At 41.6% G+C, this 15,847-nt stretch overlaps 1 protein-coding gene across 1 annotated transcript in view; it reads left to right on the forward strand.

Annotated features, from left to right (window-relative positions):
• Nucleotides 1-15,847, forward strand: part of atp1b3b (ATPase Na+/K+ transporting subunit beta 3b) — a 42,501-nt gene that overhangs the window by 20,631 nt on the left and 6,023 nt on the right. Inside the window, exon 2 of the mRNA XM_020503894.2 lies at nt 11,275-11,403. Within this exon, the coding sequence (XP_020359483.1) occupies nt 11,275-11,403 (129 nt within the window). The remainder of the gene's footprint in view (nt 1-11,274; nt 11,404-15,847) is intronic.

The raw sequence follows: 15,847 nt of genomic DNA on the forward strand, positions 1-15,847 counted from the left end.
TGGGCTCTGAAATGTACACCTCCACACCCCTGGTCCCCACCTCCTCTGGGACACATTCACACAACTCACCCCTAGTCCACACACACACCTGATCCTCACTCCTCCTGACACACACACACACACCCCACCCCTAGTCTTGGGACACCCACCACACCCCTCGTCCCCAGCCCCTCTGACCCTCTCCTTTGGGTATTAATAACCCCCATGACCCACAACTGAAGAGGGTCACAGCCACACAAAGGTATGTGGTTGACAAGGTTCAGTTACAGGCGACCAAGTAAAAAACGTGAACAGTGGAAAAGATGAGTGGAAGGGTTTGGACCCATTGGATTAATTAAAGACATAAAAAATGCACTCATTTAAACTTTTGAAATGTATGAAATGTCAGACAAATTACAGATAGCCCATCTGACATCTCTGTGGTCCATCAATGTAAAAGGCTCTATCCGTTTTTGACAAAAATACAAATAGTCTGTCTGAAGTAATGTGGCCTAAGGATGGCAGTAGAATTGAATATTTTCCCTGTATTTTACAATTGTTCCATCCTGAGAATAAATCACTTTTCTCCCAGGTAACACGTTATTTCTTGCCAAAACCGGTGTCATTCAAAAGCATTATAGAGCATATAAATATGTATAGATTTGATTAGAGCTTTGAACAGCATGAAAATTCAAACCTGATGCTACCTGAGCCTGATGAGCCATGTATTAAATACATTTAATGAGCCCTACATTAATGACATTTAATGAGCCCAAGCCCCAAAAAGCCCAAATGATTGTGCCATTATCCAATATATATGATATAGGCTACCGCACAATAGAAAAACATAAAAACCCATAGAGGTATCTAGCTATATGCTCTCTTGGGTAAATAAATGGAACTAGCTCCAGTAGGTTAATCGTATTGAGTGTGAACTGTATTACTGTATTGTATTTAATGGACTGGGAATTAGGCACATCTTTCAAACCATTATAAATCAGAAGAGAATATGTGATTCTGGTGCAGCACATGCGGCCTACAAGTATATGCTAGCAATTTTAATTTGAAAATATAATAGGGCCTATTGGTATAATTAGTAGGTTGATGCATACTGAATATACAGTACCTTTAATAATATTTCCCCTAATGTTATTAACCTTGCTCCTCTTACTCTCTCTATTGTTGTTTTATGACTTTCTTGCTTTCAACAGGTAAATTAAATAAGTTCCACTGTCCCTATCTTCATCCTAATGACATCCTTGAATAATATAGGACTAGAATTAGATACAAAAGGCTTTCACTTCTCTTCATAAAGATTGAAGGGTCATGGGCCTGAATAAATAACTGCTACAGCCTTCCTGCATCTCAAGTTTGCTTTTGTTTCAATCTAGCTGTGAGTTCTATTGGCTGCTGTATTCAACATTCAGCGAAAAAGAGCTTGCAACCCTCTTCAAATAGTCTATTGGTATAAGAAATGTAAAAAAAAAAAAAAAGATGTCCGTCAAGCTATTCTCGTCTAGTTTTTCTGCATGGGACTCCAAGAGCTAAGGAGCGTTTTTTACGGAGAGGCCAGCGGAGCACAGGTGCTTGCGTATTGCACAAGAGACAGAGGCTATAAGTTAGAAGCTTATTATGCATAACCCATATTAATTAGCTAAATGTAAGCCTAATACCGAATTGAATTAATTACCTGAAAGAAGTAGGCTAGGACATCTATATATTGGGGTATTTATCAATCTAGAACAGGATTATTTATTTTGGATGCAATTTTAATGGAGTTGATGGAAAGAGAGAACTGTGAGAGAGTGCTCGCAGATGCACTGATTTGAAGCCACAAAAAAGCCAGATGTAATGGGTAAATTAAACGCACGTTCTGTCTTAGAGAGAGCTGAGAGAGCATAGGCTATACTGTAGCAAATACAGGATATGATAAGATTATAGGTCTACATGCATTGTGAACTAAGCTCTATACTGAGATGGGCTGTCTGTCTCCATCGTGAGCAATGATTCATCATGCAGAGGCCGTAGAGAAGCCTGATTTAGACATAACATTTCATTTAACATTTGGATTTCACGCAGTGCTGTTCCTAAAATGAATTTTATGTTTCTCGCACTTATTTATCTTGGAAAAAGGGTGTGGTTTTTGGTGGTCATTCTCGGTAATCGGGTTCCCGCCATTCAACCGTAGAAGGCAGTGATTAATGAATGAGTGCATTAGTGCTCCCAAAGTCATATGGTGTTTAATGGGGAGTCGGGATAAAGGAGACTGTGTAAAAGAGTTGGGAGGTGAGGAGAGGCTGTCATGGTGAGGGGAGCAGGATTATGTGTGAGAGAGTAGGGGGGTGAGGAGGAGAGACTGGGAGCGGAGGAAGTTGATTGAGAGTGGTGTAGTTTGCTGCAAGGTGAATAAGTGTGAGTGTAGTGGAGAGGAGTGGGAAAACTTTGAGACAGGGACTGAGGGAATAGGCGGAGAGCATACTTTGAGGTCATGGTATTAGATGAAGGGAGGTTTTGTTGTACCTTTATTTAATTCAGGGAGTCCTTTCTCCCAAAGTGTGCACTTGTTCACTTCCCTTAAAAAGAACGGATCTGGTATAAGAAATGTGTTGGAAACTCTGTCTATCCTATGATTACACCAATCCAATGTGTGCACAATACAGTCTTAGGGCGAAAGAACATGTTATTTAGACACAGGGAATGAACTGTGCAGTATGCGGGTAGGATTCGATAAGGCTAGTGGGAGTACTGACCAGAAGGAATGGACAAGACAGAAGTGCTGCCATTGCAGTGTTCAATTAATGTGAATGGCAGTGAGTGTAGGAGGAGTGTGTGGGATAGAGTTGTGGACAGAACTGCTGGAATTTGAGTAGCTAAAAGGGATACCTTGCAATCGCAGTGTGCAGGAGCTTCTTGTCTTTAAAGGTCCATAAGTAGGTCATGGGTGTTTTTCCCGATTGCATGGCCTGACCAGGAAAAAATCAAATCAAGTTGATTTTAATTGTAGTCTCAACACTTTACAAAATGAGGCAATTGCAAACACAGCTGGTCACAAAAAACTCCTGGCCCTAACCATGAGAGCAACATACTCCCATGAGGAAAGCTAGAAAGTGGGTACGGTTAGGTTTAGGTTAAAGGCATACTAGTGATTTGGTTAGATAACGGTTCAGGTAAGAAGAGAATGGAGGCACCGCCATCAGAATCCCTAATGAATATGAACCTCCCTTCGTCCTCTGATCCTTGCCTCCTCCATCCACTCCACTGCAGATTGATGGTTGATTGAGCCAAGCCCAGGTTTGATGCTTGAACAACTGCAGAGCCGACGCTAGTCAACAGCAGCCCAGAGAGCAGAGCTGTGTCCGAAATGGCACCCTATTCCTTTTATATACACTGCTCAAAAAAATTAAGGGAATACTAAAATAACACATCCTAGATCTAAATGAATGAAATATTCTTATTAAATACTTTTTTCTTTACATAGTTGAATGTGCTGACAACAAAATCACACAAAAATGATCAATGGAAATTAAATGTATCAACCCATGGAGGTCTGGATTTGGAGTCACTCAAAATTAAAGTGGAAAACCACACTACAGGCTGATCCAACTTTGATGTAATGTCCTTAAAACAAGTCAAAATGAGGCTCAGTAGTGTGTGTGGCCTCCACGTGCCTGTATGACTTCCCTACAATGCCTGGGCATGCTCCTGATGAGGTGGAGGATGGTCTCCTGAGGGATCTCCTCCCAGACATGATGAGACATGATGTCCCAGATGTGCTCAATTGGATTCAGGTCTGGGGAACGGGCGGGCCAGTCCATAGCATCAATGATTTCCTCTTGCAGGAACAACTGACACACTCCAGCCACATGAGGTCTAGCATTGTCTTGCATTAGGAGGAACCCAGGGCCAACCGCACCAGCATATGGTCTCACAAGGGGTCTGAGGATCTCATCTCGGTACCTAATGGCAGTCAACCTACCTCTGGCGAGCACATGGAGGGCTGTGCGGCCCCCCAAAGAAATGCCAGCAGAATGTTCTCCACGGCGTCTCCAGACTCTGTCACGTCTGTCACATGTGCTCAGTGTGAACCTGCTTTCATCTGTGAAGAGCACAGGGCGCCAGTGGCGAATTTGCCAATCTTGGTGTTCTCTGGCAAATGCCAAACGTCCTGGACGGTGTTGGGCTGTAAGCCCCACCTGTGGACGTCGGGCCCTCATATCCAATAAATATCGTTCCACTTCATGATTGTGTCCCACTTGTTGTTGATTCTTCACAAAAAAATACAGTTTTATATCTTTATGTTTGAAGCCTGAAATGTGGCAAAAGGTCGCAAAGTTCAAGGGGGCCGAATACTTTCGCAAGGCACTGTATTTGAAGGCCTACCTTCAAACTCAGTGCCTTTTTGCTTGACATCATGGGAAAATCATAAGAAATCAGCCAAGACCTCAGAAAAAAATTGCGGACCTCCACAAGTCTTGTTCATCCTTGGTAGCAATTTCCAAACGCCTGAAGGTACCACGTTCATCTGTACAAACAATAGTACAAACACCATGGGACCATGCAGCCGTCATACCACTCAGGAAAGATGCTGGTCTGTCTCCTGGAGATGAACGTACTTTGGTGCGAAAAGTGCAAATCAATCCCAGAACAACAGCAAAGGACATTGTGAATATGCTGGTTGGAAACAGGTACAAAATTATTTATATCCACAGTAAAACGAATCCTATATTGACATAACCTGAAAGGCCGCACAGCAAGGAAGCCACTGCTCCAAAACAGCCATAAAAACTTCAGACTACGGTTTTCAACTGCACATGGGGAAAAATATCATAATTTTTGGAGAACTGTCCTCTGGTCTGATGAAACAAAAATAGAACTGTTTGGCCATAATGACCATCGTTATGTTTGGAGGGAAAAGGAGGTGGCTTGCAAGCCAAAGAACACCACATCAACAATGAAGCATGGGGATGGCAGCATCATGTTGTGGGGGTGCTTTACTGCAGGAGGGACTGGTGCACTTCACCAAATAAATGACATCATTAGCTAGGAAAATTATGTGGATATATTGAAGCAACATATCAAGACATCAGTAAGGATGTTAAAGCTTGGTCGCAAATGGATCTTCTTAATGTACAATGACCCCAAGCATGCTTCCAAAGTTGTTGCAAAATGGCATAAGGACAAGAAGTCAAGGTATTGGAGTGGCCATCACAACCTCAATCCTATAGAGAATTTGTGGGCATAACTGAAAATGCGTGTGCGAGCAAGGAGGCCTACAAACCTGACTCAGTTACACCAGCTCTGTCAGGAGGAATGGCCAAAATTCACCGAACTTATTTTGGAAGGCTACCCGAAACAACATTTTACCCAAGTTAAACCATTTAAAGGCAATGCTACCAAATACTAATTGAGTGTATGTAAACTTCTGATGAAAGAAATAAAAGCTGAAATAAATAACTCTCAACTATTATTCTGACATTTCACATTCTTAAAATAAAGTGGGGATCCTAACTGACCTAAGACTGGGCATTGTTACTTGGATTAAATGTCAGGAATTGTGAAAAACTGAGTTTAAATGTATTTGGCTAAGGTGTATGTAAACATCTGACTTCAACTGTATGTAGTGAACTACTTTTGTCCAGAGTTCAGGCTCTGGTCAAAAAAATTGTGCACTATATAGGGAATTGGGTGCCATTTGGGATGGAGACCAGGCTTTCTGAAAGGTCAGCTATTCTGAGGAGACAAAAGCACTTGGCACCCCAGTACTGGGTCTCAGTCCTAACGACCAATGGCTTTCCATTGGAAATGGCTTTCTAATGCTTGCTTTTTGGGGGGGGGTGACTGGCTACATAACGACAATGCTCCATGAGGATGTGTTGGAGTGTCAATCGCAATTCCAGTTTAAGCATCAAAAGTGGTCCAATTGATTTCTGGCATTTTGTTAAGACATTAAAAAAAGAGTTCTATCTGATTTAATCAGATTGGATTCTACATTAATTTTACATGACCCAGCCATCTAAAGCTGTGTGTGTGTGGCTTTCTAATGCTTGCTTTTTGGGGGGGTGTGACTGGCTACATAACGACAATGCTCCATGAGGATGTGTTGGAGTGTCAATCCCAATTCCAGTTTAAGCATCAAAAGTGGTCCAATTGATTGGACCACTTTTGATGCATGCGTGCATTTGTCAGTCTTGCACTAACGCTGTGGTATATGATGATGTGATAATGCTTGTGTGTGTGTGTGTGTGTGTGTGTGTGTCTGTACATATGTATGCATGAGTGGGTGTCTCCATATTTGTGTGTGTGTGTGGCTCTCCATCTGACGCCCCCTACCCAGCTCCTCTCTTCCTCAGGCCAGTGCTGTGCCATCACTTATCTGTCCTCCCCCACATCCTATTTATAAACACACAGCTTACCTCAGAGACTTCAGGAAAGGAGCAATGCATCTATAATTAAACTGAAGCTCTCTCTCTCTTTTTCTCCCTCGCACACCATCTCAATCCATCCATATTTTGTTTTCCCATCATCATCCTGTCTTCTCTTTATACGATATCTCTTTGTATGTATTTACATTTGTTTTTAGTCTATCTAGGCTACGTCTCTCTCTGTCCTGTATAGAACTGTATCCTTACACATCCTTATGAAGATCTCTCTGTAGCTCATTCAACCATTTTGTGCCTTTCTCACCCCTGTATTTTCACCTGTTTCTCTTTCATTTTGTATATCCTTTTTCTTTGTATTCCCCTCTCTTTCTCTGTTTGTAACTATTGTTGTGTAATAGCTGACAGTGGGCTCTTCCCTGAGCTTCAGTGTTTCTGTAGAGATATCATGCATGGTGGTGTAATAGTGATACCGTGCATTTGGAAAATATTCAGACCCCTTGACCACATTTTGTTACGTTACAGCCTTATTCTAAAATGGATTAAATCGTTTTCCCCCCCTCATCAATCTACACACAATACCCCATAATGATAAAGGAAAAACTATTTTTTTTGCAAATTTTCTCATAAGTGAAGTTTATCAACTTTCAACATAATTACTTTTTCCATTGTTCCTCAAGTGTTTTGTGTGATATACAATTTTCTAGCTCGGAGTCTCTACTTTTATCCCATGTAAAAAACACAATTTCAAAGTTTGCCACATAAGACCCCATCGAGCCGGTCGTTCACGTATAGACAAGTGTGTACCTTTTCAAATCATGTCCAATCAATTGAATTTACCACAGGTGGACTGATCAATGGAAACAGGATGCACCTGAGCTCAATTTCGAGTCTCATAGCAAAGGGTGTGTACATTTGCACACAAACTGTTTTCGCTTTGTCATTATGGGGTATTATGTGTAGATTGATGAGGAAAATGTTTTCTTTAATCCTTTTCAGAATAAGGCTTTAATGTAACACAATGTGGAAAAAGTCAAGGGGTCTGAATACTTTCCGATTGCAGTGTTTATATATACTACTGTATCTCTAAGCTCTCTATTCTTCGTCTATTAGACACCAGGGATATCCCCCTGAAGCTAGGACAGCAGAGTCCCTGCCCATCTTCTGAAAGCACCTGAAACGTACACTACCGTTCAAAAGTTTGGGGTCACTTAGAAATGTCCTTGTTTTTGAAAGAAAAGCTAATTTGTTTGTCCATTAAAATAACATCAGATTGATCAGAAATACAGTGTAGACCTTGTTAATGTTGCAAATGACTATGGTAGCTGGAAACGGTTAAAACATTTATGGAATATCTACATAGAGGCCCATTATCAGCAACTATCACTCCTGTGTTCCAATGGCACGTTGTGTTAGCTAATCCAAGTTTATCATTTGAAAAGGCTAATTGATCATTAGAAAACCCTTTTGCAATTATGTTATCACAGCTGAAAACTGTTGTCCCGATTTAAAGAAGTAATACAACTGGGCTTCTTTAGACTAGTTGAGTATCTGGAGTATGAGCATTTGTGGGTTCGATTACAGGCTCAAAATGGCCAGAAACAAAGACCTTTCATCTAAAACTCATCAGTCTGTTCTTGTTATGAGAAATTAAGGCTATTCCATGTGAAAAATTGCCAAGAAACTGAAGACCTGGTACACTGCTGTGTACTACTCCCTTCACAGAACAGTGCAAACTGTCTCTAACCAGAACAGAAAGAGGATTGGGAGGCCCCGGTGCACAACCGAGTAAGAGGACAAGTACATTAGTGTCTAGTTTGAGAAACAGACGCCTCACAAGTCCTCAAATCAATAGTACCAGCAAAACACCAGTCTCAATGTCAACAGTGAAGAGGTGACTCCGGGATGCTGGCTTTCTCGGCAGAGTTCCTCTGTCCAGTGTCTGTGTACATTTGCCCATCTTAATATTTTATTTTTATTGGCCAGTCTGAGATATGGCTTTTTGTTTGCAACTCTGCCTAGAAGGCCAGCATCCCGGAGTAGCCTCTTCACTGTTGACGTTGAGACTAGAGGTCGACCGATTAATCGGAATGGCCAAATAATTAGAGCCGATTTCTTCATAACAATCGGAAATCGGTATTTTTGGATGCCGATTTTGCCAATTTAAATTACAACTTTATTTAACGAGGCAAGTCAGTTAAGAACGCATTCTTATTTTCAATGAAGGCCTAGGAACGGTGGGTTAACTACCTTGTTCAGGGGTAGAACAACAGATTTGTACCTTGTCAGCTCAGTGATTCAATCCAACGCTCTAACCACTTGCCTCACGAGGAGCTTGCCTGTTACGCGATTGCGTTAAGAAGCCAAGGTAAGTTGCTAGTTAGCATTAAACTTATTATATAAAAAAACAATCACATTCAGAATCACTAGTTATAAATACACATGGTTGATGATATTACTAGTTTATCTAGCGTGTCCTGCGTTGCATATAATCGATGCAGTGCGCATTCGCAAAAAAGGACTGTTGTTGCTCCAACGTGTACCTAACCATAAACATCAATGCCTTTCTTAAAATCAATACACAGAAGTATATATTTTTAAGCCTGCATATTTAGCTAAAAGAAAGGTTAGCAGGCCATATTAACCAGAGTCAGGGTATATGCAACAGTTTGGGCCGCTCATTGCGAACTAATTTGCCAGAATGTTACTTAATTTGGACATAACATTGAAGGTTGTGCAATGTAACAGCAATATTTAGACTTAGGGATGCCATCCGTTAGATAATAAACATTTTGTTTTTGAAATGATAGTTTCCGGATTCGACCATATTAATGACCTAAGGCTTGTATTTCTGTGTGTTATTATGTTATAATTAAGTCTATGATTTGATAGAGCAGTCTGACTGAGCGATGGTAGGCACCAGCAGGCTCGTAAGCATTCATTCAAACAGCACTTTCGTGCGTTTTGCCAGCAGCTCTTTGCAATGCTTCAAGCATTGCGCTGTTTATGACTTCAAGCCTATCAACTCCCGAGATTAGGCTTGTGTAACCGATGTGAAATGGCTAGCTAGTTAGCGGTGTGCGCGCTAATAGCGTTTCAAACGTCACTCACTCTGAGACTTGGAGTAGTTGTTCCCCTTGCTCTGCATGGGTAACGCTGCTTCGAGGGTGGCTGTTGTCGATGTGTTCCTGGTTTGAGCCCAGGTAGCGGCAAGGAGAGGGATGGAAGCTATACTGTTACACTGGCAATACTAAAGTGCCTATAAGAACATCCAATAGTCAAAGGTATGTGAAATACAAATGGTATGTAGAGAAATAGTCTATAATTGCTATAATAACTACAACCTAAAACTTCTTACCTGGGAATATTGAAGTCTCATGTTAAAAGGAACCACCAGCTTTCATATGTTCTCATGTTCTGAGCAAGGAACTTAAACGTTAGCTTTCTTACATGGCACATATTGCACTTTTACTTTCTTCTCCAACACTTTGTTTTTGCATTACTTAAACCACATTGAACATGTTTCATTATTTATTTGAGGCTAAATTGATTTAATTGATGTATTATATTAAGTTAAAATAAGTGTTCATTCAGTATTGTTGTAATTGTCATTATTACAAACAAAAAACAAAAAACTGGCCGATTGAATCGGTATCGGTCTTTTTTGGTCCTCCAATAATCGGCATCGGCGTTGAAAAATCATAAACGGTCGACCTCTAGTTGAGACTAGTGTTTTTTAGCTACTTTATTGAGGAAATGTGTACTTACTATGCCTGTGATATGTGGTTGTCCCACCTAAGATAAATGCACTAACTGTAAGTCGCTCTGGATAAGAGCAGACTAAAATGTAATATCGTCGTCCTGTCATCAATATATAGCTCAGCCTGCTCCTAGATCTGCACGGGCTCCTCTGACAGTCATGGTCAAAATCTGAAAAATATGATACATGTTCTTGTATGTCTGCTCGAGAATAAATGTAATGGATCTTTAAACAACTACGTTGACTGGTTTGAATTCAAATATACACTTGGTTTGAAATGTGGAACGTATAAGAATACCTGTGTGCTGGAGTTTATTTTTTCAAGACAACCGTCTTTTCTGTCACTTGCTACAAATGTAGCAAGACTTTTCTGTCATTTGCCACAAATGTCCTTAGCTGATGAGTCTCCCTCTCTCTCTTCAATTATATTCAAAGGGCTTTACATATGTTTACATTGCCAAAGCAAATGGAATATACAATAAACAAAAGGGAAAAAAACAAGGGAAATAAGAAATCAGTGAACATTACACTCAGTGTTAAGTTTTAAAAGATTGTATACATTACAAATGTTATATTATTGGCTATGTACAGTGTTGTAACAATGTGCAAATAGTTTAAATATGAAAGGGAAAATAAATAAACAGAAATATGTTTTTATTTACAATGGTGTTTGTGCTCCACTGGTTGCCCTTTTCTCATGGCAATGGGCCACAAATTTCACCTTTAAGATATTGGAGTTTATCAATGTTTGATTTGTTTTCAAATGATTTGTGTGATCTGTGGGAAATATTTGTGTGTATTGTGGTCATACATTTGGCAGGAGGTTAGGAAGTGTAGCTCAGTTTCCACCTCATTTTATGGGCTGTGATGGCCTATCTCAATATCAAGACCCCAAATATCAATTTGGGGTCAGTCACAGTTGACTCTCTCTCTCTCTCTCTCTCTCTCTCTCTCTGTACTGTGCTGATCCTGATATTTTCTTTTACATTGTCCTCTCCAGCACTCTCCAGGAACTATGGTGGATGTCTAATTATGGGGACAAAGAATCAAGTCATGTGACTTACACTGATGGGAGGAATGCTTTTGATCTGTTTTGTGTGATTAACAGAGATTGTGTGATTAACAGAGAATAATTACTCTCTCTCTCTCTCCCTTCAGCCCTGATATTGCTTTTCTACCTGGTCTTCTATGGCTTCCTGGCGGGGATGTTCACGCTCACCATGTGGGTCATGCTGCAGACACTAGACGACAACATTCCTACGTACCGCGACCGAGTGGCCAGTCCAGGTGACTTATTACGCTGCAGCGAAACAGACACTCAACCTAAACAGAACAGTGCTCAAATTGAAATTCACCTATTCTCTCACTCACTCACTCACTCACTCACTCTCAAATATGTCATTATCTCTCAAATATGTAATTATCTCTCATGGACAGCGTGGTTTCTTTTCTTGCGGCGTCTGGACCACTGTTGAAGCATAGCCGAGGCTCCTGCAGAATGGGAGCCTGCTAGTTGGCTGGTGAGCTCACTCACTAACGCCAGAGCTTTCTCTGCTAGCGCCTGGCCTGGCTTGCACAATGTCTCAGACTCTGCTGCCATGTCCCACTGAAGGCCTTACTGGCGTGACAGAGGAGCTGGCTGCCACTGCCAAAATATGCAAGCACTCAGGGAATAAACAGATCAGTCAAACACTGACTGACCGATATTGTAATTTTAGAAATGGAAAAACTACCGGCCGAGTCTCAAAAACCTGTTAATTAATACTGTGTTAGTGTTACAAAAAAAAATAGAAGAGTTAGAAATGTAATCCTGTGAATTATGGAGTAGAGGTGTGTGTATGTGTCTGTTGGAGTGAGAGAGTCTGTCTCCCAGGCTCTGCATGCATCCTCCCGCTGGTCCACCAGTACAGCACCCATCTGTTCTGTTCCCACAGCCTCTCTCCATTGCCCTGACAGAGAGGCCATCATAAAAACGAACTCCCCTCCTCTAGGCCTATGTCCTAATACTGTATATAATAATAATATATGCCATTTAGCAGACACTTTTCTCCAAAGAGACTTAGTCATGCAGGAATCGAACCCACGATATTGGCATTGCAAGCACCATGCTCTACCAATTTAGCCATACTGCACATTTATGTCTTCCACCATCCACAGTCAGCCTTGTTGAATATCTTTTGACTCTTTCTGCTCTTGTAAAATGTGCTGTGTGCCTAAGGCGGTGTAGAGTTGCCGCTAAAATGCAAACCTTCTGACTAGCTGCTTTTTGGGGTTTGGCAAAAAAATTGTGGAATGCAGGTATAGTATAGCAAGCTTCTCTCTCTCTTACACACACGCACACACTCCTCGTGACAATTTATTCCACCCACAGTCTCCTGTCACCTTCTCTCACTCTGTGTCCTCTCCCATTGTCCCCTCTTTTGGAGTCCTTCCATTGTCGTCTATCACACCACACACTTTCTAATGTTGTCCTGGGTGTTGACGCCTTGAGGTCAAAACTAAGACGTACTCATCTGAATCAGCTACGAGTGAAATTCCATCATAGATTCCTGATAAAAGGCTTCCTCAGCCTTGCCGTTTGCAGTTGGCTTGCCTGAGTCCCAAATAGCACCCTATATCCTACATAGTGCAGTACTTTTGACAAAGGCTTATAGGGCTCTGGTCATAAGCAGTGCACTATTATAGGGAATAGGGTGCCATTTGGGACGCAACCTCTGTTTTGACCGTCGGTCACAGCTGACCCTCTTTGCCAGCAGGGTTTCATCTGGCGAGTGTTAATACATTGGCTGTTGTGAAAACATGTCTTAGGTATTAAAGTTTTTTTTTTTTTTTTTATCAACTCACTCCGCAACCCATTTGAACAATTGATACAGTATTACAATATATGGCTGTCAGGCAGCATAAGCAATACATGTGGCTTATTGTAGTATAAGATTTTGATAACAATAATAGTATTATTAGTGTGACTGCCTGGAGTTATGCAACAACTGGAGTTATAACACCAGAAATTAGTTAGTCTGCTGAGCTAAAGCCCAGGCCTTCAGGTGTAACACAAATCTTCAGGTCACAGCTAGGACTGTGGCTGTTCATAACATTTTGTCAGCCGGTGATTGTCAAGCAAATAACTGCCAGTCTCACGGTAATTGACCATTAATTAACATAAACACATTTAGCATCTCCTGGCTTCCACACATTTTTGGAACATCTACATTTTTAAAAGTCTAATAAATCCATGTAATAAAGCCTACACCATCACAATAAATGCATTATTTATTTTAGACAGGTCTAAAGAAAATGTCTATTTTAGAAGAACAGAAAATACCATATTCTGAGTTGTCCTTATGTTAGGCCCTGATCTGGCTGTGCAATATGGCTGTGGGCTACACTAGTTAATTTAGCAGACAAGATTTGCTTAGAATTCCATGGCATTATTTTATAGTATGAAGAATACAATTGAACATGAATAAAATATAAAGGATATTTTCTCCAAACTATTTGAGGGAGTGTGCACATTCTATTCTGTGTTGAGCAGTTAACAAAGAAACAGGTCCTCCTTATTTTTGCAACTTTAGTTGTGATACAAATGTTGGGCTATATGTTTAGATTTTTAAGACATTTTAAGGCTGCATGATGTGACCCTAATGATGATTTGAAAAAAGTTGCATGAAAGGCATGAGCTCTGCTTAGTTTTTTTGCGCAGGCTCCACAAACTTCATCAGTCTCTTCACAATTTGACAAGCACTTGATAATGCCTTGAATTTCCCGGCAGCATCCCTTTTGTGTCACCTTAATGCCCCCTAAAAAATCCATGCCTTTAGCAGCCAGTGGCCGTTGTGCCCTTGAGCTGAATATAATTTCCTTCTCCCAGCTGCATGCTCTGAAGCACTCACTCACATGGCTCTCTCAGATAGCTAAATTCTTATTAGCCAATGCCCGTCACGTGATCACAGGCTACAAGGGAAGACAGACACCGGGGAGGCAACTGCGCGCATCCTTATCCAATTCCGCGGCGCATATTGAAGATATTGGAAGAACTGTCCACATAGCTTTTCGTCAGCCAACATGATGAGTAGGCTTAACGACACCAAAAACACTATCTTATGTCAATGTACTATCCCCCATAGTACAAAATTTGAACTATTCAAGTCTGTGCGAGAAATAAATATTCCAAACATAGTCTGTGACAGTTGTGGGATGTGATAGATCCCAAAATTCAATCAATTAGCGGGAAAACACCATTCTCAAAAGTGACCACAAATGCAATTACGCATGTAATGATTTAATTATAAAATATATGCCAGTTAGGCTTTACACCCATTGTAAAGTGGCATAATGCTTAATTTTAAGAGGATATTTGGCCACTTAGTTGTGATACAAACCTTATCAAAACATATGGGCTAGGCTAAATGTGTTTTGAAGAACATATCAAGACCATTTCGAGGACAGCTTTTTTCCATCTACGTAACATTGCAAAAATCAGAAACTTTCTGTCCAAAAATGATGCAGAAAAATGTATCCATGCTTTTGTCACTTCTAGGTTAGACTACTGCAATGCTCTATTTTCCGGCTACCCGGATAAAGCACTAAATGTTTATTATTATTCAGTTAGTGCTAAATACGGCTGCTAGAATCCTGACTAGAACCAAAAAATTTGATCATATTACTCCAGTGCTAGCCTCTCTACACTGGCTTCCTGTCAAAGCAAGGGCTGATTTCAAGGTTTTACTGCTAACCTACAAAGCATTACATGGGCTTGCTCCTACCTATCTCTCTGATTTGGTCCTGCCGTACATACCTACATGTACGCTACGGTCACAAGACGCAGGCCTCCTAATTGTCCCTAGAATTTCTAAGCAAACAGCTGGAGGCAGGGCTTTCTCCTATAGAGCTCCATTTTTATGGAACGGTCTGCCTACCCATGTCAGAGACGCAAACTCGGTCTCAACCTTTAAGTCTTTACTGAAGACTCATCTCTTCAGTGGGTCATATGATTGAGTGTAGTCTGGCCCAGGAGTGGGAAGGTGAACGGAAAGGCTCTGGAGCAACGAACCGCCCTTGCTGTCTCTGCCTGGCCGGTTCCCCTCTTTCCACTGGGATTCTCTGCCTCTAACCCTATTACAGGGGCTGAGTCACTGGCTTACTGGGGCTCTCTCATGCCGTCCCTGGAGGGGGTGCGTCACCTGAGTGGGTTGATTCTGTCTGGGTTAGCGCCCCCCCCTTGGGTTGTGCCGTGGCGGAGATCTTTGTGGGCTATACTCAGCCTTGTCTCAGGATGGTAAGTTGGTGGTTGAAGATATCCCTCTAGTGGTGTGGGGGCTGTGCTTTGGCAAAGTGGGTGGGGTTATATCCTTCCTGTTTGGCCCTGTCCGGGGGTGTCCTCGGATGGGGCCACAGTGTCTCCTGACCCCTCCTGTCTCAGCCTCCAGTATTTATGCTGCAGTAGTTCATGTGTCGGGGGGCTGGGGTCAGTTTGTTATATCTGGAGTACTTCTCCTGTCCTATTCGGTGTCCTGTGTGAATCTAAGTGTGCGTTCTCTAATTCTCTCCTTCTCTCTTTCTTTCTCTCTCTCGGAGGACCTGAGCCCTAGGACCATGCCCCAGGACTACCTGACATGATGACTCCTTGCTGTCCCCAGTCCACCTGGCCATGCTGCTGTTCCAGTTTCAACTGACCTGAGCCCTAGGATCATGCCCCAGGACTACCTGACATGATGACTCCTTGCTGTCCCCA

This window comes from Oncorhynchus kisutch, linkage group LG15 (assembly GCF_002021735.2).
Source record: "Oncorhynchus kisutch isolate 150728-3 linkage group LG15, Okis_V2, whole genome shotgun sequence".
Classification (NCBI taxonomy): domain Eukaryota; kingdom Metazoa; phylum Chordata; class Actinopteri; order Salmoniformes; family Salmonidae; genus Oncorhynchus; species Oncorhynchus kisutch.